General features: G+C 42.6%; 1 protein-coding gene across 5 annotated transcripts; it reads right to left on the reverse strand.

Annotated features, from left to right (window-relative positions):
* Nucleotides 1–285: 285 nt before the first annotated feature.
* Nucleotides 286–16248, reverse strand: LOC110489698 (alanine aminotransferase 2-like). Of its 5 annotated transcripts, none has more exons than XM_021562468.2 (12): nt 16040–16248; nt 15266–15455; nt 3348–3437; nt 3134–3239; nt 2904–3037; nt 2572–2815; nt 2389–2468; nt 2134–2270; nt 1779–1953; nt 1480–1635; nt 1228–1340; nt 286–1131 (listed from the first exon to the last, which is right to left on the reverse strand). In XM_021562468.2, exons 1-12 carry the CDS (start codon nt 16060–16062, stop codon nt 1041–1043), a joined length of 1539 nt encoding a protein of 512 aa, XP_021418143.1. In that variant the 5' UTR covers nt 16063–16248; the 3' UTR covers nt 286–1040. The 5 variants fall into 5 exon arrangements, with proteins under 5 accessions (XP_021418143.1, XP_021418144.1, XP_036799770.1 ...); XM_021562469.2 differs by lacking the exon at nt 16040–16248 and adding an exon at nt 15633–15827; XM_036943875.1 differs by lacking the exon at nt 16040–16248 and adding an exon at nt 15728–15796.
* Between the last annotated feature and the right edge of the window lie 4985 nt (nt 16249–21233).

A 21233-nucleotide genomic window follows, 5' to 3' on the forward strand; every position in this document is an offset into this window, starting at 1 on the left:
GTCTAAAGTTCTATTGGCGTCTCAGTATGCCAATCATTTGGAAGTAGATCCGTTCTTCAAGTAGTGACGGTGTCTCCTCCTGGTGGACAGAGTTTGACATACCTTGTAACCCAATCATGCATTCATTTTTTTTGACACATTTACAAAATATGATAAATGTAGTATAGCCAGATCTGTTTGTGCCGTCTTTTCAACTCCTATAGTCAGTGACATTAACATAAATATAGCCAGAGAATGCAGTAAATAGTCTCTCTTTGTAGAAGTAAACTAGGTTGACAATCTGTCTTTCAACTACCAATACAGTAGACAAATATTTATTTTATTTATACAATTCTAGATACAATCAACAGTCACTAAAAAATAATAATACTGTAGCTACAGTCAGACTGTTCATTGGACACAGTACTCTTTTCAACCCAGCACCCTTTTCAACACAATATCCATTGCACTCCTGTCGTGCAATAGAAGCACACCTCCACCACCCATTTAGTGATATTTGGACTAGTTTGGACCAGTGCTGCTATATGACCTGTAAAATACTTGGCAGGACAAGTAAACTCTTAACTGAAAAAAAAAAAAAGTCATGAGCTGATATCTGTTTTCAGTCATCACATAAATACACACACATTGCAAAGGAGGCTGGTGAGGGGAGAACAGCTCATAATAATGGAAACCATGTGTTTGATACCATTCCATACATTCTGTTCCAGCCATTACTATGAGCCTGTTCTCTCCAATTAAGGTGCCACCAGCCACTGTGCAGATGCTATCTGACACAATTAAAAACAATTAGCTAAAACAGAATAGCAGGCACCATGTTAAATAGTTCTGTTTTTTTAACAGTGCTACCCTTGCAATGTCAACTCGAGCATTGAGGGGAGATATTCCAACACAAGGTGTGTTGTGGTGACTGTTCCAGTTCCAGCCACACAACGACACTTGGTAACTCACTGGCACCCTTTGTTGGCTATTCAATCCATTTTCTGAAGAGGATGGGTGGTTTTCTGAAACAGACTGCAATCTGGGGGAGGATTTTAGGGTTATGAGAACTCCTCTGTGAACCGCTTATGAAACTCCCTGATCTTTTCTAAAACGATCTTCAGCTTTTCAGTTGCAGGCAAGATGGTCATCCTACAGAAAGAATGAATTTTTCGGTGTTATCATCGTACCTTAACCATCACTAAACACTGGCATTGACACTGTACAGTAGCAGTGAACAGGTCTAACCTGAAGTGGTAGGTTCCATCCCTCTGTCCAAAGCCACTCCCTGGGACCAGACAGATGCCCATCTCCTCCAGCAGTTTCATACAGTAGAACATGTCTGGAGCCTGTTCCTGTTCCTACACAGACAGAGGGTGCAGGGAGCATATGGGTTGAACAACATTGGAAGAATCAAAACAACTGAGAAGAGCATCAGAAACAGGCAGATCATTTAAATACAAGTAAAGAGGGGGGGGTTAGAGAGCGAGGAAGAGAGACCTTGGCCGCGTTGATGGCTTTTTCTGGCAGTGTGAGGCGGGGGAAGGTGTACATGGCTCCCTGGACAGGGTTACAGTGGATCCCTGGGACCGTGTTGAGGACTTGCTCTGTCATCTTGGCCTTCTCAGACAGGATATGCAGGTTGGCAGTACGCTCCTGTAAACAGGTCAGGTTAATACCAACAAGTTGTGACACAAAGTACATACAAAATAAAATAAACTGAACAGCACTTGTCACACTGTAATAAGCTTAATGGAACATTTATCCTAACTGAACAGCCACATCATGTGTATGCTGACCTTGATGAAGGTGGCGTAGGAAGGTTCGTCAGGCTGGGGGGGGTTGACTACCAGGTCCAGTAGGGCCTGCCCAGGGATGGAGGGGCACAGCCGCACAGACACCAGCTTAGTCAGGTGCAACTTCACCTCAGGGTCCATGTTAATCACCTCCATGTATCCTCCCCTGAAACCACACCTGCAGGACAGTCAGTGACAAACATCAACATGATACATTAACTTATCCCTTGCAGAATATTGGAGAACTCTTCATTCACAGCCAACATATCAACGGTAAGTTTTTTTTTATTTTATAAAGAGCCAAGTAGTGCAGTCAGTCACCATCTGAGAATGTGTGGGTGTGTAGCTAAATACTTACTCTCCCATGTAGCATTTGGAGGTGGAATGGAAGGAGGCCAGCTCCACAACACTGGAGTACTCTGGTCCCATCTCAAATAGAACCTTCTTAAAGGAGTGGAACTGGCAACCCTCCATGTACACATTATCCTGGTAAACCTATCAGGAACAGAGGGAGGGAGTCATACATATTGAGTAACTAGTCTAGAAGAAACGCCTTAGAGAAGGGGGAGAAAGGTCAAACCAGAAACAAGAGATTGTATTATTATTAAATTACCTCATCAGCCATCAGGAAAAGGTGCTCCTCAGCAGCGAATCGGATCACATCTTCAATGCACTGCCTGTTCTGGACTTGACCTATCACAGTGAAGGGAGTACACTAATCAGAACAGAGATTGGGTATAAATTAAAAAGGACTCACAGATCACTAATGTTTTGGAACGGAAACTTTTCCACATACCTGTGGGGTTGCCAGGGTTGATAATGCAGAGGGCGCGGGGGTTACAGTGCTCCCTGGCTGCCTTCACAGCCCTCCTCAGCTCACCAACGTCCAGGCTCCAGCACTTGTCCTCGTCCAGGTAGTAGCTGATCTGGACAGCCGCCAGCTCAGCCAGAGCAGCAGAGTAGAGGGGGTACTGAGGGATGGGGATCATCACCCCTGTACGGGTCTTCCCTTCGCCTGCGGTCAACAACTTCAGCATGGTCTACAGGACAGAGGGAGGAGATGTGAGGGAGATCGAATTGCCATTGACCAGAAATTAAAATAAAGGAGGTTGTCATCGTCATTCTTACCACTATAGCATCACTGGCCCCAGTAGAGAGGTAGATGTCGTCAGGGTTACTGGGAATTCCACTGTCCCGCTTCTCAATGTATTTAGCAACATCTTGTCGTATGACCTCAATGCCTGAACTAGCACTGTATGCACCTGGAGTAAAAATACAAGTTCAGTGGATATTTATCCAATGTTTGTCATTCAGCATGTACACACTGCCTGCCTACAGTAGAACTAGTGGTGTTTCACCTAAACTACCCCCTCCACAGGCCTGAAGGATGCGCCGTGCTCGGTTTTTAGCGTCCTCTGGAAACTTGTCTTCTAGGAGATCCGGGTACACGCACAGCGCTATAACCTGACAGGAACAAAGCAGATCAAGTCATATTTTGTAAATAGTCATCTGTAATAATGGGACACTTGGATATAAAAATGTACCACAGTTTTAGAACAACAATTAACAGACCTGTCTGAAAAATGTGATTGGTTTCTGGCCCATGGCATGTGCATCACCTATGTTGGCTTTAATGACCTCAGTGAAGGACTTCTTAACTCCCTGCAAATTAAACAGAGTTACAGTTATTACACAGACATGGTTATCCACAGTGCATTCAGAAAGTATTCAGACCCCTTGACTTTTTCCACATTACAGACATACTCTAAAATGTATTAAATTGATGCAAAAAAACAAAACAATCTACCCACAATGACAAAGGGAAAACAGGTTTAGAATTTTTTGCAAAAGTATTAAAAATAAAAAAACTGAAATACATTATTTGCATAAGTATTCAGACCCTTTGCTATGAGACTCGAAATTGATCTCAATCTCAGGTGCATCCTGTTTCCATTGATGATCCTTGAGATGTTTCTACAACTTGATTAGAGTCCACCTGCGGTAAATTAAATTGATTGGACTTGATTTGGAAAGGCAGACACCTGTGTCATGACGTTGGCCTGGGGGAAGGTTTATGACAGTCATAAATACCGCTTTCCCCCTTTTTCCTCTCTCTACCCTACTGATGTTACATTTGCAAAACCCTTGGTTAACATCGAGATTATGGGAACATCAGAAGGTGGGGGGAAATGAACTATATTCTGGTAAACCGAACAATTGAACATATGAGGTGGTACTTAATGAATATGATGTCAGTTCGGTTGTCATCTGAGACATTCTCATCAATGATAAGATGACAAACTCTACAGTGAAAAGTCTACACAGAGTTATCGGATTCACATGGAATTGTTGTTCAATTTAAATGTTTGAATATGAAATTATTTGTGATGGGATGAAATGTGATTTTAGCTTCTAAAATGTGAGATTTGGGTTTTTATAAGATAGGGCTCTGCGGCCCGCCAGTGGCCCGCCCCTGTGAAGGGACACGGGCTATAAAACTTTTCAAACACACCCTCCTCTCCCTTCCTATATAAGCCCTTGATGACAATATAACCTCCTGTTCCGAGGACGACGGTCCGATGTCAGAATGGTTCAGATAATAACTGCAGAACGAAGCCAACATCAGCGTGAGCTTTGGTTGCGAATGGTATGAACTTTGAACTCTTATTCACGACAGAAGTGATACCTCCTAGCCGGTGAGTTAGCAACAGCCGCTGCAAACGAGGGTTAGGAAGGAACAGACAGAGTATCCCGTCTACCACACAACGACGTTACAACAACGTATTCAATTTACCAGCAGAGACATTCTTCAAAGGACTCGATTGGGCAGCACGGCCTGCTATCTACCACCAACCTACCGAAGTGTAGCTCAGAGTAAATATTTATTGCATTTTCCTTTTCCAAATGGGCGGTCATTTAGAATGCATAAGATACTGTATTTACGATAGCACAGCGTCGCCCTTTGTTCCTCAGTCTTCCCGCTCTTTCACTCAAACCCAGCCCCTTTTCTTTTGTGTAACAATCTGTAATGTAATTAGTTAGGTATTTAGTAAATAAATAATTAAACCCAATTTTGTATTGCTGGTTCAACTTGTTAGCCAGGGTTCGTGCAGATAACCAAGATTTTACAACTTTCAGATGAGACGGAATTAAGATGACGATTAATATTGACTGCTATTGATGTAAAATATTACTAGGTCTTTAAGAGTTTATTTCGGAAGATAACAGCTCTATAAATATTATTTTGTGGTGCCCGACTCTAGTTAATTACATTTACATGATTAGCTCAATCAGGTAATATTAATTACGGAGAAATCCTTTTATAGAATAGCATGTCATATCACTTAATCCGGCATAGCCAAAGACACGACACCTGCCTCGATAAAGGTCCCACAGTTGACAGTGCAAAAACCAAGAGGTCAAAGGAATTGTCCGTAGAGCTCAGAGACAGGATTGTGTAGAGGCACAGATCTGGGGAAGGATACCAAAAACATTTTTGCAACATTGAAGGTCCAAGAACCCAGTGGCCTCAATCATTCTTAAATGGAAGAAGTTTGGAGCCACCAAGTCTAGAGCTGGCCATACTGAGCAATCGGGGGAGAAGGGCCTTGTTCTGGGAGGTGACCAAGAACCCGATGGTCACTCTGGCAGAGCTCCAGAGTTCCTCTGCTGAGATGGTTGTCCTTCTGGAAGGTTCTCCCATCTCTGCAGCACTCCAATCAGGGGGGAACAATTATTCTAAAATAGATTAAAGGCTGTAACGTAATTTTGGGAGGAAAAAGGTCAAGGGGTCTGAATACAACAACCTCAAACAGCAAAACTTGTGCCAACTAAGATGACAACTCTAAACTTGGTTTAAAACCTCTGCTTATTTCAACCATTGGACATTGTATCATTCCAGAAGCCAACAGGCTATCAAAGAGGGGCAGGACAGCTGTGATACTCACACTGTGTGGAGGACTGGGGAGGAGGGGAACGATCTGGGTCAACAATAAGGTTGCTGTGCCAATGCCTTTCTTTCCCGCTCTTTTCTCTCCTTCTCATTCTGCCCCTGCTCAAAGGCACTCCATTTCCCTCCAGTTCCCATAATTTAATTCAAACTCATGATACTGATGGAAATTTGCAATGCAACAGCTTGATTTTCCAAGAAAACAGGGACAAGAGCCAGATTGTGGAACCAGTGTGTAACATGACATTGACATGTTCCTTTGTGTAGATGTGGTAGGCCTAGTAGTCATTGAACAGCATAATGTGATAAGCCCCTGAATAAGGCACCCATGTTTCTACTGTGCAGCAACTCGATTAGTGGGGTTTAACTTTCATTTAACTTTTGTAGTCCCTGAGGTGTTTAGGCTACACACTACAGAACATTAAAGACAGCCTATGTGATGTCTATGCTGCATTTACTGTATGTCTGAGTGCTGCATCTTGTGTTCAGTGATCTAAAGCTATGGACTATAGATGACACTACTCTACTTGCTGTAGCTAAACAGCCACTCTGTTTGTCCCCCTAACTGAAACCTAAAACTACAGGAGACCTCCCCGATGTCCTCCTATTGGTCAATATCAGGGGGCATCTCAGGACTTCTGCCAATCAAAGAAGGCAAGAGAGACCACTACTGGTTCCGTTTAGACTAGGCCTGGCTGACAGTCAGCATGGAATCGTTTTACTTGAGTCATCTCCATTATTTTAACCAACTGATTCACCTCATTCTATAAATGAACAAAAATAAAATGTAATGATTTTACTGAGTTACAGTTCATAAGGACATCAGTTGATTTAAAATAAATTCATTAGGCCCTAATCTACGGATTTCAAATGACTGGGCAGGGGAGCAGCCATGGGTGACGTGGTTACATGTGGTCTGTGGTTGTGAGGCCGGTTGGACGTTCTGACAAATTCTCTAAAATGACAGAGTAAGGAAATGACCGTTAAAATATCTGTCAATAGCTCTGGTGGACATTCCTGCAGTCACCATGTCAATTACATGCTCCCTCAAAACTTGAGACATCTGTGGCATTGTGTTGTGACGAAACCACACATTTTAAAGTGGCCTTTTGTCCCGAGCACAAGGTACACCTGTGTAATGATCATGCTGTTTAATCAGCTTCTTGATATGCCACGCCTGTCAGGTGGATGGATTATCTTGGCAAAGGAGAAATGCTCACTAACAGGGATGTAAACTAAATGTATGCTTTTTGTGTATATGGAACATTTCACCTCATGAAACCTGGGACCAACACATTTTTGTTCAGTGTAATTACCATACAGGTCTGGACCTGTATCCACAAAGCATGTCAGAAACCATACAGGTCTGGACCTGTATCCACAAAGCATGTCAGAAACCATACAGGTCTGGACCTGTATCCACAAAGCATGTCAGAAACCATACAGGTCTGGACCTGTATCCACAAAGCATGTCAGAAACCATACAGGTCTGGACCTGTATCCACAAAGCATGTCAGAAACCATACAGGTCTGGACCTGTATCCACAAAGCATGTCAGAAACCATACAGGTCTGGACCTGTATCCACAAAGCATGTCAGAAACCATACAGGTCTGGACCTGTATCCACAAAGCATGTCAGAAACCATACAGGTCTGGACCTGTATCCACAAAGCATGTCAGAAACCATACAGGTCTGGACCTGTATCCACAAAGCATGTCAGAAACCATACAGGTCTGGACCTGTATCCACAAAGCATGTCAGAAACCATACAGGTCTGGACCTGTATCCACAAAGCATGTCAGAAACCATACAGGTCTGGACCTGTATCCACAAAGCATGTCAGAAACCATACAGGTCTGGACCTGTATCCACAAAGCATGTCAGAAACCATACAGGTCTGGACCTGTATCCACAAAGCATGTCAGAAACCATACAGGTCTGGACCTGTATCCACAAAGCATGTCAGAAACCATACAGGTCTGGACCTGTATCCACAAAGCATGTCAGAAAAGATCCTAGGAATCCTGTTAAAAAGAGACACTGCCCAGAAAAAAAAAATGAGCCAGGAGTAAAACCAACTCAAATGTTTCTCAGCTAGTAAAACACAACAGGTATCGCAAAGGAAATATAATGACGCTCATTGCATGGTTGCAAATTACGGGTAACAACTAATCACGATAAGGCATGGACAAAGCCGGTGAACACTATAGCACGCTTCAGACAACCGAGTCACGACGTCAAGTCATTTTATTGAAATGACGTGGAAACCTTAATTCAACCGGTGTGTGCCCAGTGGGAGTGAATGGTAAAACGTGAGATATAATTTGCCTGACATAAAATCACTTTGCCTACTCTTAATTATTGGCCAATATGTAGGCATGCATTTTTAATAAATTCTGATGTTATTAAAAGCGCAATGGACAATTACCGTTATGTCAACACACTCGTCACTCCGGTTTCACAAATAAATTGTTTCGGCACTGTGGGCATCAAGTCACTTGCCGATAATGTTGCATACAACATTTGAAAAGTCTCATTACATTGGGTTCTAAGTTAACATAAGCCTTTAAGCCTTTGATGCCTTCAATTGCCCAACTTCAAGGCATGACGAATTTATCCTCCAAAAGGGATAACTTGAAATAATAATCGATAGAAAGACGTGCTTATTTATTAGCCTAGTTATAAGTATTTAGGCACAGGCCTATCATGTGAAATGGGCCTCACATGAAATCACTTTCAAAAGCTTTGTGGATACGGCCCTTAGTTTGACTGCCGGCGTAGAGTCCTAACACTCTTGTTATTCCCATAATTAAATCAGAATAAATTACATTTGTGGTCGCTGCTTCAGCCAGTGTCATTTACGCTAGCCAATGTGATTTGGGACACATGGTAAGTGTTGTATAAGGGTAATCAAATAGCACTTATTATTCACACAGGAGCCTGTTTAAATCTAGCCTGATTGCCGTCTGTTAAGCCATCACATTCCACTCAGAAGTGGAACGTTCCCTCATTTTTTATTTTTTTTTAAAGACTGATGCCCAGACTCGTTTGAGTCAGTTTGAGTCACCATCATGAAAAGAGCCTTCAGGGTGCCAATACTTCAGACTGGTCAGTCATTTACACCTAGGCTGCATCCAAAGACCAGCCTACTTTGGATGCAGCCTAGGTGTAAATGACTGACCAGTCTGAAGTATTGAGTCCACACAAAACATGACATAATACATACTTGCCTTCAATTGAAAGTCTAATTGTGCCATTCCACTTCAAACCATACTGATCTTTGTCCCATCTGTTGTGCTGAGTTATCAACAATTGTCACTGGCCAGTGCCCTGACAAAGTATCTCAGCTGACTAACCAATGGCATGAGCCAACTGTAGCTTATCAAGCTCATTACACATACGTTATGGCTGGAGGGAGAGAAAACAGGTGCAGTTGTGTTCAACTTCAGACCTACTGTACTTTCTGGCTAACCTGAGCACCCTATGACACTCCTTAGAAAGAAGCGCTGGGGTGATGTCACAAGGGGAACCTGCTCGACACTATTCAGCTGTTAAGACGTTGCACAAAGCCCAGTGAACTTTGCTCATAGAATTAGGAGTGACAAACTGAAAATATTTTAAAAAGCACAACATGCAACAATTTTACTGAGTTAGTTCATAATAAGGAACTCAGTCAATTGAAATTTGGCCCTTATCTATGGATTTCACAGGACTTGGCACTGGCGCAGCCATGGGTAGGCCTGGGAGGGCATAGAACCACCGACTTGGGATCCGGGCCTACCCACTGGGGAGACAGGCCCAGCCAATCAGAATTTGTTTCTCCCCACAAATGGGCTTTATTACAGAGAAATACCCTTCAGTTTCATCAGCTGCCCAGGTGGCTGGTCTCAGCCGATCCTGCAGGTGAAGAAGCCGGATATGGAGGTCCTGGAGGTCCTTAAGTCTACCCTCTCCTTTTTCGAACATTCTGTTAAAAATCGCGCAACATTTCAGCGTCCTGCTACTCATGCCAGGAATATAGTATATGCATATGATTAGTATGTGTGGATAGAAAACACTCTGAAGTTTCTAAAACTGGTTAAATCACGGCTGTGACTATAACAGAGCGTGTGTTTCATCGAAAAGCGCAAGAAAAACTGGTCACTGAAAACTGAAAAATATATCAATGCGCCACTTGCATGTATTATTTAAGGGGCACCAAAATTAATAGGGCCAAGGATGCAATTCCACACGATGTAGCCAAAAACGTCATTTTCATTGACAAAAATCCTATGTGCCATGACAAATAGATCCGTCATTCCATCCAGCCTACAGCAATCGATTTTGGAAGAGAGAAAAATGGACATTGTTTTCTTGAGTAGCTGCTATTGAATACAGATCGCCCAGTGATCAATTTGATCGCTTATTAACGTTTACAAATACCTAAAGTTGGGTTACAAAAGTAGGTTGAAGTGTTTTGTCAAAGAATATAGGCAACTTATATAATTTTTAAAAATTACGTTGCGTGTTGGAAGAGAGCTTTTTTCCTGAAGCAGACAGGCTATACAAATGGATATTTTGGGCATACATGGACGGATTTAAATCGGGAAAAAGACCCAATTGTGATGTTTATGGAACATATAGGAGTGCCAACAAAGAATATCATCAAAGGTAATGAATGTTTTATATTTTACTTCTGCGTTTTTGTGTAGCGCCGGCTACGCTAATTCTTTTGTTTACGTCCCCTTCAGGTATATTGGGGTGTTGCATGCTATCAGATAATAGCTTCTCATGCTTTCGCCGAAAAGCATTTTAAAAATCTGACTTGTTGGCTAGATTCACAACGAGTGTAGCTTTAATTCAATACCCTGTATGTGTGTTTTAATGAACGTTTGAGTTTTAACGAGTACATTTAGCATTTAGCGTAGCGCATTTGCATTTCCAGGTGCCTACTTGAGACGTCTGCGTCTCAAGTAGGATCAACAGGTTAAACAAACTGCCAATTTCTCTAAAACTGTTTGAGGTGGCTTATGGTAGAGAAATTAACATTCAATTATCTGGCAACAGCTCAGGTGGGCATTCCTGCAGTCAGCATGTCAATTGAATTCCGACTAGCTTGGAAAGACAGTACCGTGCAGTACCGAAGAGCCCTTACTGCTGCTCGATCATCCTATTTTTCTAACTTAATTGAGGAAAATAAGAACAATCCGAAATTCCTTTTTGATACTGTCGCAAAGCTAACTAAAAAGCAGCATTCCCCAAGAGAGGATGGCTTTCACTTTAGCAGTGATAAATTCATGAACTTCTTTGAGGAAAAGATGATGATTATTAGAAAGCAAATTACAGACTCCTCTTTAAATCTGCGTATTCCTTCAAAGCTCAGTTGTCCTGAGTCTGCACAACTCTGCCAGGACCTAGGATCAAGAGAGACGCTCAAGTGTTTTAGTACTATATCTCTTGACACAATGATGAAAATAATCATGGCCTCTAAACCGTCAAGCTGCATACAGGACCCTATTCTAACTAAACTACTGAAAGAGCTGCTTCCTGTGCTTGGCCCTCCTATGTTGAACATAATAAACGGCTCTCTATCCACCGGATGTGTACCAAACTCACTAAAAGTGGCAGTAATAAAGCCAAACCTTGACCCAGAAAATATAAAAAACTATCGGCCTATATCGAATCTTCCATTCCTCTCAAAAATTTTAGAAATGGCTGTTGCGCAGCAACTCACTGCCTTCCTGAAGACAAACAATGTATAAGAAATGCTTCAGTCTGGTTTTAGACCCCATCATAGCACTGAGACTGCACTTGTGAAGGTGGTAAATGACATTTTAATGGCATCGGACCGAGGCTCTGCATCTGTCCTCTTGCTCCTAGACCTTAGTGCTGCTTTTGATACCATCGATCACCACATTCTTTTGGAGAGATTGGAAACCCAAATTGGTCTACACGGACAAGTTCTGGCCTGGTTTAGATCTTATCTGTCGGAAAGATATCAGTTTGTCTCTGTGAATGGTTTGTCCTCTGACAAATCAACTGTAAATTTCAGTGTTCCTCAAGGTTCCGTTTTAGGACCACTATTGTTTTCACTATATATATATTTTACCTCTTGGGGATGTCATTCAAAAACATAATGTTAACTTTCACTGCTATGCGGATGACACACAGCTGTACATTTCAATGAAACATGGTGAAGCCCCAAAATTGCCCTTGCTAGAAGCATGTGTTTCAGACATAAGGAAGTGGATGGCTGCAAACTTTCTACTTTTAAATTCGGACAAAACAGAGATGCTTGTTCTAGGTCCCAAGAAACAAAGAGATATTCTGTTGAATCTGACAATTAATATTAATGGTTGTACAGTCGTCTCAAATAAAACTGTGAAGGACCTCGGCGTTACTCTGGACCCTGATCTCTCTTTTGAAGAACATATCAAGACCATTTCAAGGACAGCTTTTTTCCATCTACTTAACATTGCAAAAATCAGAAACTTTCTGTCCAAAAATGATGTAGAAAAATTAATCCATGCTTTTGTCACTTCTAGGTTAGACCACTGCAATGCTCTACTTTCCGGCTACCCGGATAAAGCACTAAAATAAACTTCAGTTAGTGCTAAATACAGCTGCTAGAATCCTGACTAGAACCCAAAAATTTGATCATATTACTCCAGTGCTAGCCTCCCTACACTGGCTTCCTGTCAAAGCAAGGGCTGATTTCAAGGTTTTACTGCTAACCTACAAAGCATTACATGGGCTTGCTCCTACCAATCTCTCTGATTTGGTCCTGCCGTACATACCTACACGTACGCTACGGTCACAAGACGCAGGCCTCCTAATTGTCCCTAGAATTTCTAAGCAAACCGCTGGAGGCAGTGCTTTCTCCTATAGAGCTCCATTTTTATGGAACGGTCTGCCTACCCATGTCAGAGACGCAAACTCGGTCTCAACCTTTAAGTCTTTACTGAAGACTCATCTCTTCAGTGGATCATATGATTGAGTGTAGTCTGACCCAGGAGTGGGAAGGTGAACGGAAAGGCTCTGGAGCAACGAACCGCCCTTGCTATCGCTGCCTGGCCGGTTCCCCTCTTTCCACTGGGATTCTCTGCCTCTAACCCTATTACAGGGGCTGAGTCACTGGCTTACTGGGGCTCTCTCATGCTGTCCCTAGGAGGGGTGCGTCACTTGAGTGGGTTGAGTCACTGATGTGATCTTCCTGTCTGAGTTGGCGCCTCCCCTTGGGTTGTGCCGCGGCGGAGATCTTTGTGGGCTATACTCGGCCTTGTCTCAGGATGGCAAGTTGGTGGTTGAAGATATCCCTCTAGTGGTGTGGGGGCTGTGCTTTGGCAAAGTGGGTGGGGTTATATCCTTCCTGTTTGGCCCTGTCCGGGGGTGTCATTGGATGGGGCCAGTGTCTCCTGACCCCTCCTGTCTCAGTCTCCAGTATTTATGCTGCAGTAGTTTATGTGTCGGGGGGGGGCTAGGGTCAGTTTGTTATATCTGGAGTACTTCTCCTGTCCTATCCGGTGTCCTGTGTGAATTTAAGTATGCTCTCTCTAATTCTCTCTTTCTTTCTCTCTCTCTCTCTCTTGGAGGACCTGAGCCCTAGGACCATGCCTCAGGACTACCTGACATGACTCCTTGATGTCTCCAGTCCACCTGGCCATGCTGCTGCTCCAGTTTCAACTGTTCTGCCTGTGATTATTATCTGACCATGCTGGTTATTTATGAACATTTGAACATCTTGGCCATGTTCTGTTATAATCTCCACCCGGCACAGCCAGAAGAGGACTGGCCACCCCACATAACCTAGGAAGAAACCTAGAGAGGAACCAGGCTTTGTCCTTTCTAGGGAGTTTTTCCTAGCCACCGTGCTTCTACACCTGCATTGCTTGCTGTTTGGGGTTTTAGGCTGGGTTTCTGTACAGCACTTTGTGATATCAGCTGATGTACGAAGGGCTATATAAATAAATTTGATATCGCACTCTGCAGACTGGCAGGTATTATCCGGGCTAAAGTGGCTGAAGTCCGGGCTAAAGTGGCTGAAGTCCAAGCTAAATGGTAAAGACCACTAGCAGTGGCTAACAATGACCAAATAGCTAGTAGCTAATTAGCTGGGTTAGCCTTGGAACATCTTGGAACATGAGTTAACCATTAGCAGGTATTGTTGTCATGTCCAAAAATAACTTTCCACCGGGACTGGTGTAGGCTATAACCGCAAATGGCCGACACGCAATTGACACAGGTGTGCAGTAGATAAAACCACTGCTGCATTCTCTGGTTCTAAAACAGTCTCAAGCGCTCAAAATGGGCTAGAATTGTCCTCTATTAAATACTGGCCAGGTAAAGTAAAAAATTAGAAAAGCCTAATTGACAAGTAGCCTAATAGCTCCCTGGCCTCAACACTGAATATTTTAGCCAGTCAAATAGATAAACATCTTAGTTCAACCTGGGCTCAAAGCATATTGTATTATTCTTCACGTAAATCTGAGACATTCCATTCGTGACACACACACCTATTACAAAACAGTCAGTATGTTACGAATTTGCAAAACGTTTGATATGTTAATTCTGGCTAGCTAACTAACGTTAGTTTCCGTTAGCCACCTAGCCACTGTAACCTAGCTACCAACCTAGTGGTTAGAGCGTTGGGCCAGTAACCGAAAGGTTGCTGGATCGAATCCCCAAGCTGATAAGGTAAAAGTCTGTCATTCTGCCCTTGAGCAAAGCAGTGAACCCACTGTTCCCCGGGCGCTGAAGACGTTGATGTCAATTAAGTCAGCCCCCCATGAAACAGTATAACTTTAGTCCGTCCCCATACCCGGGCTCGAACCAGGGACCCTCTGCACACATCATCAACAGTCACCCACGAAGCATCGTTACCCATCGCTCCACAAAAGCCGCGGCCCTTGCAGAGCAAGGGGAACCACTACTTCAAGGTCTCAGAGCAAGTGATGTCACCGATTGAAACACTATTTAGCGCGCACCACCGCTTACTAGCTAGCCGTTTCACATCCGTTACACCCGCACCTCTGATTCAGATGGGTTGGGTTAAATGCGGAAGACACATTTCAGTTGAAGGCATTCAGTTGTACAACTGACTAGGTATCCCCCTTTCCTTATATAGTACATTTGCAAATTCATAAGTTCATGAGTTGCAATTTTAACATATGTTACTAATTGCAATTTGTACAATATCATACGAAATGAATGAACATCCACAAATGAATACATACCATACAAAACGTTACACTAAGTGAGTGTCTCAGTGTAAGTACACAAAATGCTCTGAGACCAGTATGAAGTGAGGCACTTTGCTAAATTAGTGGGAGGGATTCCACTTTTCATCACCTTCTTATGGCTAATTGGTATGTTTTTACACCTGCTACATTAGTTTAATGGGCAACTTCCCATTGCCTGAAGACATATGGTAATTTGCTCCATGTCACCTGGGCTGTATTCTCTCAAGGAAAAAGTCAGCCCCTTGCTCAAAAGCTTTGTTTGTGAAAGCAGCAGGACCGATTATTGCAAACCTCTATCCAATAGTAGACATGAAAATGTACCTCTTTAAGCTCTTTTTCGATCTGCACTGCACGTTGCACAACTGGACCACGGACAGCATACTCAATCCGCTTTACATTCGGGTTCATGGTGTCCACGTTAAGCACCCTCTCCCGGTGCCCAAGTCCATTTTCAGTCATGTTGGGTTTCTGGAGCTCACAAAAATGTTCCGCTGATAGTCCACGAAATGGTCTGTGGAATTTAGAGAAACAAGGAAGAGTGGTTGGGAAGTTTGAAGTGTGAAACAACCAATGCACAGCAGCACCACACCAGGATTTACAGTACGGGTAGGTACTAGCCAAAGACAACATTAGGCCTACTGTTGCAGCAAAGACACGTGCACAATGCGAAGGCAAAAAGCCCACCAACCATTCAGCGTGAAATAATTGTTTCCCTAATTGTCTTGCTTTCTTTCGTTCCAAGACCTAAGCTGTATATAAAACTGTTTTGTTATCAGAGTTTACCAGAACCACCCAAAACGCGCGTTTAAGCGGTCACTAGATAGTGCCTGTCAGTTCCAGCTCTTTCTCTATTCGGCTAAAGTGACAACCTCTCTTACAAATAACAGTCGATGGTTTTATAAGGTTGTTACGCCTCCTTTAGACTTCTGGTATCTAAACCCCCCAGGCCAGTTAATGTCATTTTTTTGTACATCATGTTCTCTTAACTTGATCAATTTAGGAGCACAAAAACATTTATGCAGGTTTAGTAGAACGAGAAAAAGTGATAAAAAAAAAATGGAGATATGGATCCTAGCAACTTTAAAAGCACATCACCTGAATAAGCTCTCACTTTTCATTTATTTCGGTGACACCAAATGTTGGCCTATTACTGGTAAAGTTCCCACAAATATGATAACTTTCAGGTTGTTAGATAGCTAGCTAATGCTGTAACACGACTGAACTAGGTTATTTAAGGTTAGCGGCTTGTGAGTAGTTTTAGAACGGCCTGTGTGACATGGTTCGTGAATGTAAAATGCTGTCCTGCCTATGTGAGATGAGAAGAAAAAAAAACTTTGCATCGGTAATATGTATCATAGATTTTGAACGGTTTGGGCTAGTTTTCTCTGTAGTAATGGTGCAAGCATGACAGTAACGGATGCGCTCAGTGTATTCTCAATGGCACTAAGAGATGAATGAATGATGACAATTATTATCGGCGTTATAATTTTTCTCGGTGGCTAAATTGGATGCATCAACCAATGGTTGCCTACCTCGTCATCGAATATGCAGGCGGGCACTAGACAGCTATAACATATGGGCCGTGCACATAAAAATATATTACAAAATATATTTAAAAAATATGGGCTGTGCTCTACATGGAACCCAAAGGGTTCTCCTATGAGGACAGCCGAAGAAACCGTTGGCACCCTCTTTTCTAAGAGTGTAGTTTAAATACTTAAATAGGCCAGCCTAGACAATGAAGAGATAGCTGGGGTGGATTTAAAGAACACTTGTGACCCAAAATATTTGTTGTTTTATTATTATCTATAATTATCTCCATGTAGGTTTTCAATGGTCAAAGTTTAAAAACATTAACCATTTAATTGAAGGATTAATATTATTGCCATGGAGTGTTGAAAAACATTTTTGCTTGAGCTCTTTACATTGCTTTCTCGAATTGCCCAGAACCTGAAAGGGCTACAAATTAGTCTGTGGCACTGGCACAGCACTCTGTGTGCTCTTAACTGGGCCTCTCCAGCCCTCTTCCCACCGAGGGGTGTAGTGTTACTCTTACTGCCTGACCAAATGTACACATGCTGCACCCCCACCCTGAGGTCATGGCCCAACTCCAGAGGTTGCTACCACAACAACACTCTCACACACACCCCTGCACACATGTCATTATCAAACCATTCCCTTGAATGTCAACATCCTAACCTAAATAACTCCTCCCATGTCCTAAATTACTCCAATGCACAAGTTTGCAATTATCCATGTCACATGTCAGCAATACAATGTTCCCCTGAACATTTTTGACTGATCGTCAAACAAGTTTGTTTTAAACAGTCATTCTAAAAAATAATGCCCTGTGAAATGTTACTCCAGGGTGACTGTGTGTTTGTACATGTTACAGAATTATTACATAGATCATTTCACTGGTACTCTGGTATCAACTTTATAGCAAGTTGATACAGGCTCAGACCTGTTGCACTGCATTACATGTGTTTGTTAGTTGAGATCAGACATTCTCTGCACGCCTAAACGTGCTCTGGTCTGACCTACTGAAATGACAGGTGGTTGGAGGTCATCCCTTCATATAGAGCTGGACATAAGCTCACTATTTTGCTTAACCTTTGTGACGGTCCAGTCTAGTCCATGTCTTCCGTATGAGACCCTCACAGTCACTCCTACAGTGAAAAAAAGGCACGGCCCTTGCAGTGCAAGGGGAACAACTACTTCAAGGTCTCAGAGCAAGTGACGTCACTGATTGAAATTCTATTAGCGCGCACCACCGCTAACTAGCTAGCCATTTCACATCGGTTACACTCACCCCCCTTTTGACCTCCCCCTTTTCCGCAGCAACCAGTGATCCAGGTCAACAGCATTAATGTAACAGTATAGCTTCCGTCCCTCTCCTCGCCCCTACCTGGGCTCAAACCAGGGACCCTCTGCACACATCAACAACAGCCACCCTCGAAGCATCGTTACCCATCGCGCCACAAAAGCCACGGCCCTTGCCACACTTAAACGTCTAAAACTAGATCGAAAGTATGTCAAAATCACAATGTAGCCCTCGAGCCAAAAAGTTTGCCCACCCCTGCACGAGTCAGTGGAAGCACAATGGTTCTCTCTTCATATCCCTGTGTGTCTGTGAGGCCGTTTTGTCTCTGCTGTACCCCATTGGAAGAATCCAGAAACATCCGGTTCTCAGGGATACAGTATTTTCAACCTAGCTTACTTTTCCCTTGTAAACTGGATGTGGCGACCCCGGTCAGGCATTTCTTTTACGCCTGCTACATTAGTTTAGCTTTATCCTGACACCCAGGACATAGGAGAGAAAATCAAATCAAGGTGTGGACTAACTATCAGGTATGAAGGGAAGACCCAGATGCAGACCACGTCGGATAAACAACAGTTTAACGTTCCAAACAGGGGCAGGCAATAGACAGGTCAAGGCAGGCAGGGGTCAGAAAACCCGAGGTGAGTGCCAGGCAGAGTGGTCAGGCAGGCGGGGTCAAGACAGGCAAGCAGGAGCTGAGCCACAGAACACTGGTTGACTTGAACAAACAAGACAAACTGGCACAGACAGACAGAAATCACAGGTATAAATACACTGGATAATGGGGAAGATGGGCAACACCTGGAGTGGGGTGGAGCAGCCCCCTATCTACATTGACGGGACAGTAGTGGAGAGGGTGGAAAGTTTTAAGTTCCTCGGCGTACACATCACGGACCAACTGAAATGGACAATCGATGCACAATCGAGAGCATCCTGTCGGGCTGTATCACCACCTGGTACGGCAACTGCTCCGCCCATAACCGTAAGGCTCTCCAGAGGGTAGTGAGGTCTGCACAATGCATCACCGGGTGCAAACTACCTGCCCTCCAGGACACCCACACCACCCGATGTCACAGGAAGGCCAAAAAGATAATCAAGGACAACAACCACCCTAGCCACTGCCTGTTCACCCCACTATCATCCAGAAGGCGAGGTCAGTATAGGTTAGAGGTCGACCGATTATGATTTTTCAACGCCAATACCGATTATTGGAGGACAAAAAAAGCCGATACCGATTAAATCAGCCAAATTTTTAAATGTATATATATACACACATTTTTGTAATAATGACAATTGCAACAATACCGAATGAATAATGGACACTTTTATTTTAACTTAATATAATACATATGGCCTTTTGGATGGGTGTTCTTAAGGTGATTCCACAGGTTGGTGGTATTTTTTGATTTAGCCGTTGCTGGCCCCATGCTTACATCTTTATCACAAATAAGACACCTTGCTTTCCCTGGTGCCAATTCCATGTAATAGTCCCACACTGGTGCTCTGCTTTTCTCTGCCATCTGTAAAACACACACACACAGCTCTGAAGTGACAATGATACCGAAGAGTCTGCTTAGGAGACAAATACTCTCAACTGTTTGAATAAAAATAGAGTTTAAGTTACCTGTGATGAATGTTGAAAACAAAAACTGTCATTTCTATATGCAGGAAATCCTATTCTAATAACGGACATGGTAAGAATTGACTACCAAAGTGTGAGTCATAATTCCCATGACACCTTCTAGCAAAATCTGAAAAGCGGTTCCTTCATTCATTTTTTCCATAGGATATTTTCAGATTCACTTAAAATAAGGTCTGTTTCCTGTAGGCTTACACCAGCATGCCAATTTTATAGCTGTGTAGATATCCATAGGACAAGGTAACTCTGATCAATATTGGCTATATATAAGCAAAGATTTTTTTTAAATTGTAAAGTGGATTTATGATTTTTTTTGGACAAACGTTACCTTATCCTAGTGAGATTTACACTGGTATCAAAACGCAGAGGCGGTTTAAGCACGAAACACAGACCTTATTTGAAGTAGATCAAGACATTCTCTATTGAAGACATGATCGGTAAAATAACAAAGGAACCCCTTTCAAGTTCAGCCACAAGTTATTACAGGAATTATAACGCGTCGACTATTTCTCTCTAAACCATATACAGTGGGGCAAAAAAAGTATTTAGTCAGCCACCAATTGTGCAAGTTCTCCCACTTAAAAAGATGAGAGAGGCCTGTAATTTTCATCATAGGTACACTTCAACTATGACAGACAAAATGAGAAAAAAAATCCAGAAAATCACATTGTATGATTTTTTATGAATTTATTTGCAAATTATGGTGGAAAATAAGTATTAATGTTAATATTTTTGCATTCCCTGCGCCACCGTTTCAGCTGAACGGGGGGGGGGCGTTCCCTGAGGGGAACCCCTGGCTTCAACAGGTTTTAATATTGCCTGCTAACCTGGATTTCTTTTAGCTAAATATGCAGGTTTAAAAATATATACTTGTGTATTGATTTTAAGAAAGGCATTGATGTTCATGGTTAAGTACACATTGGTGCAATGACAGTCGTTTATTGATTGTTTTTTATAAGATACGTTTAATGCTAGCTAGCAACTTACCTTGGCTTACTGCATTTGCGTAACAGGCGGGCTCCTCGTGAGGCAGGTGGTTAGAGTGTTGGACTAGTTAACTGTAAGGTTGCAAGATTGGATCCCCCAAGCTGACAAGGTAAAAATCTGTCATTCTGCCTCGTTCCTAGGCTGTCATTGAAAGTAAGAATGTGTTCTTAACTGACTTGCCTAGTTACATGAAGATTAAATAAAGGTGTAAAAAAAAAAAAAAGGCAAAATTGGCGCCCAAAAGTACAGATTTCCGATTGTTATGAAAACTTGAAATCGGTCCTAATTAATCGCCCATTCCGTTTAATTGGTCGACCTCTAGTACAGGTGCATCAAAGCGGGGACAGAGAGACTGAAAAACAGCTTCTATCTCAAGGCCATCAGACTGTTAAACAGCCATCACTAACATTGAGTGGCTGCTGCCAACATACTGACTCAACTCTAGCCACTTTAATAATGGAAACATTGATGTTATCAATTTATCACTAGCCACTTTATATAATGCTTACATACCCTACATTACTCATCTCATATGTATATACTGTACTCTATACCATCTACTGCATCTCGCCTATGCCGCTCGGACATCACTCATTCATATATTTTTATGTACATATTCGTATTCATTCCTTTGCACTTGTGTGAATAAGGTAGTTGTTGTGAAATTGTTAGGTTATATTACTTGTTAGATATTACTGCATGGTCGGAACTAGAAGCACAAGCATTTCGCTACACTCGCATTAACATCTGCTAACCCTGTGTATGTGACAAATACATTTGATTTGATTTAACATTGAAATGCTTACTTATGGGCCCTTCCCAACAATGCAGAGAACGAAAAT

This window comes from Oncorhynchus mykiss, chromosome 15, assembly GCF_013265735.2.
Source record: "Oncorhynchus mykiss isolate Arlee chromosome 15, USDA_OmykA_1.1, whole genome shotgun sequence".
In the NCBI taxonomy this organism is placed as follows: domain Eukaryota; kingdom Metazoa; phylum Chordata; class Actinopteri; order Salmoniformes; family Salmonidae; genus Oncorhynchus; species Oncorhynchus mykiss.

Coding starts and splice junctions, on each gene's coding strand:
- LOC110489698 (XM_021562468.2), bottom strand. CDS start 16,062: ATGAAAAGTGAGAGCTTATTCAG. Junction 1,341..1,479: donor AAGCCATCAACGCGGCCAAG/GTCTCTCTTCCT, acceptor CTGTCTGTGTAG/GAACAGGAACAGGCTCCAGA. Junction 1,132..1,227: donor GATGGAACCTACCACTTCAG/GTTAGACCTGTT, acceptor TTCTTTCTGTAG/GATGACCATCTTGCCTGCAA.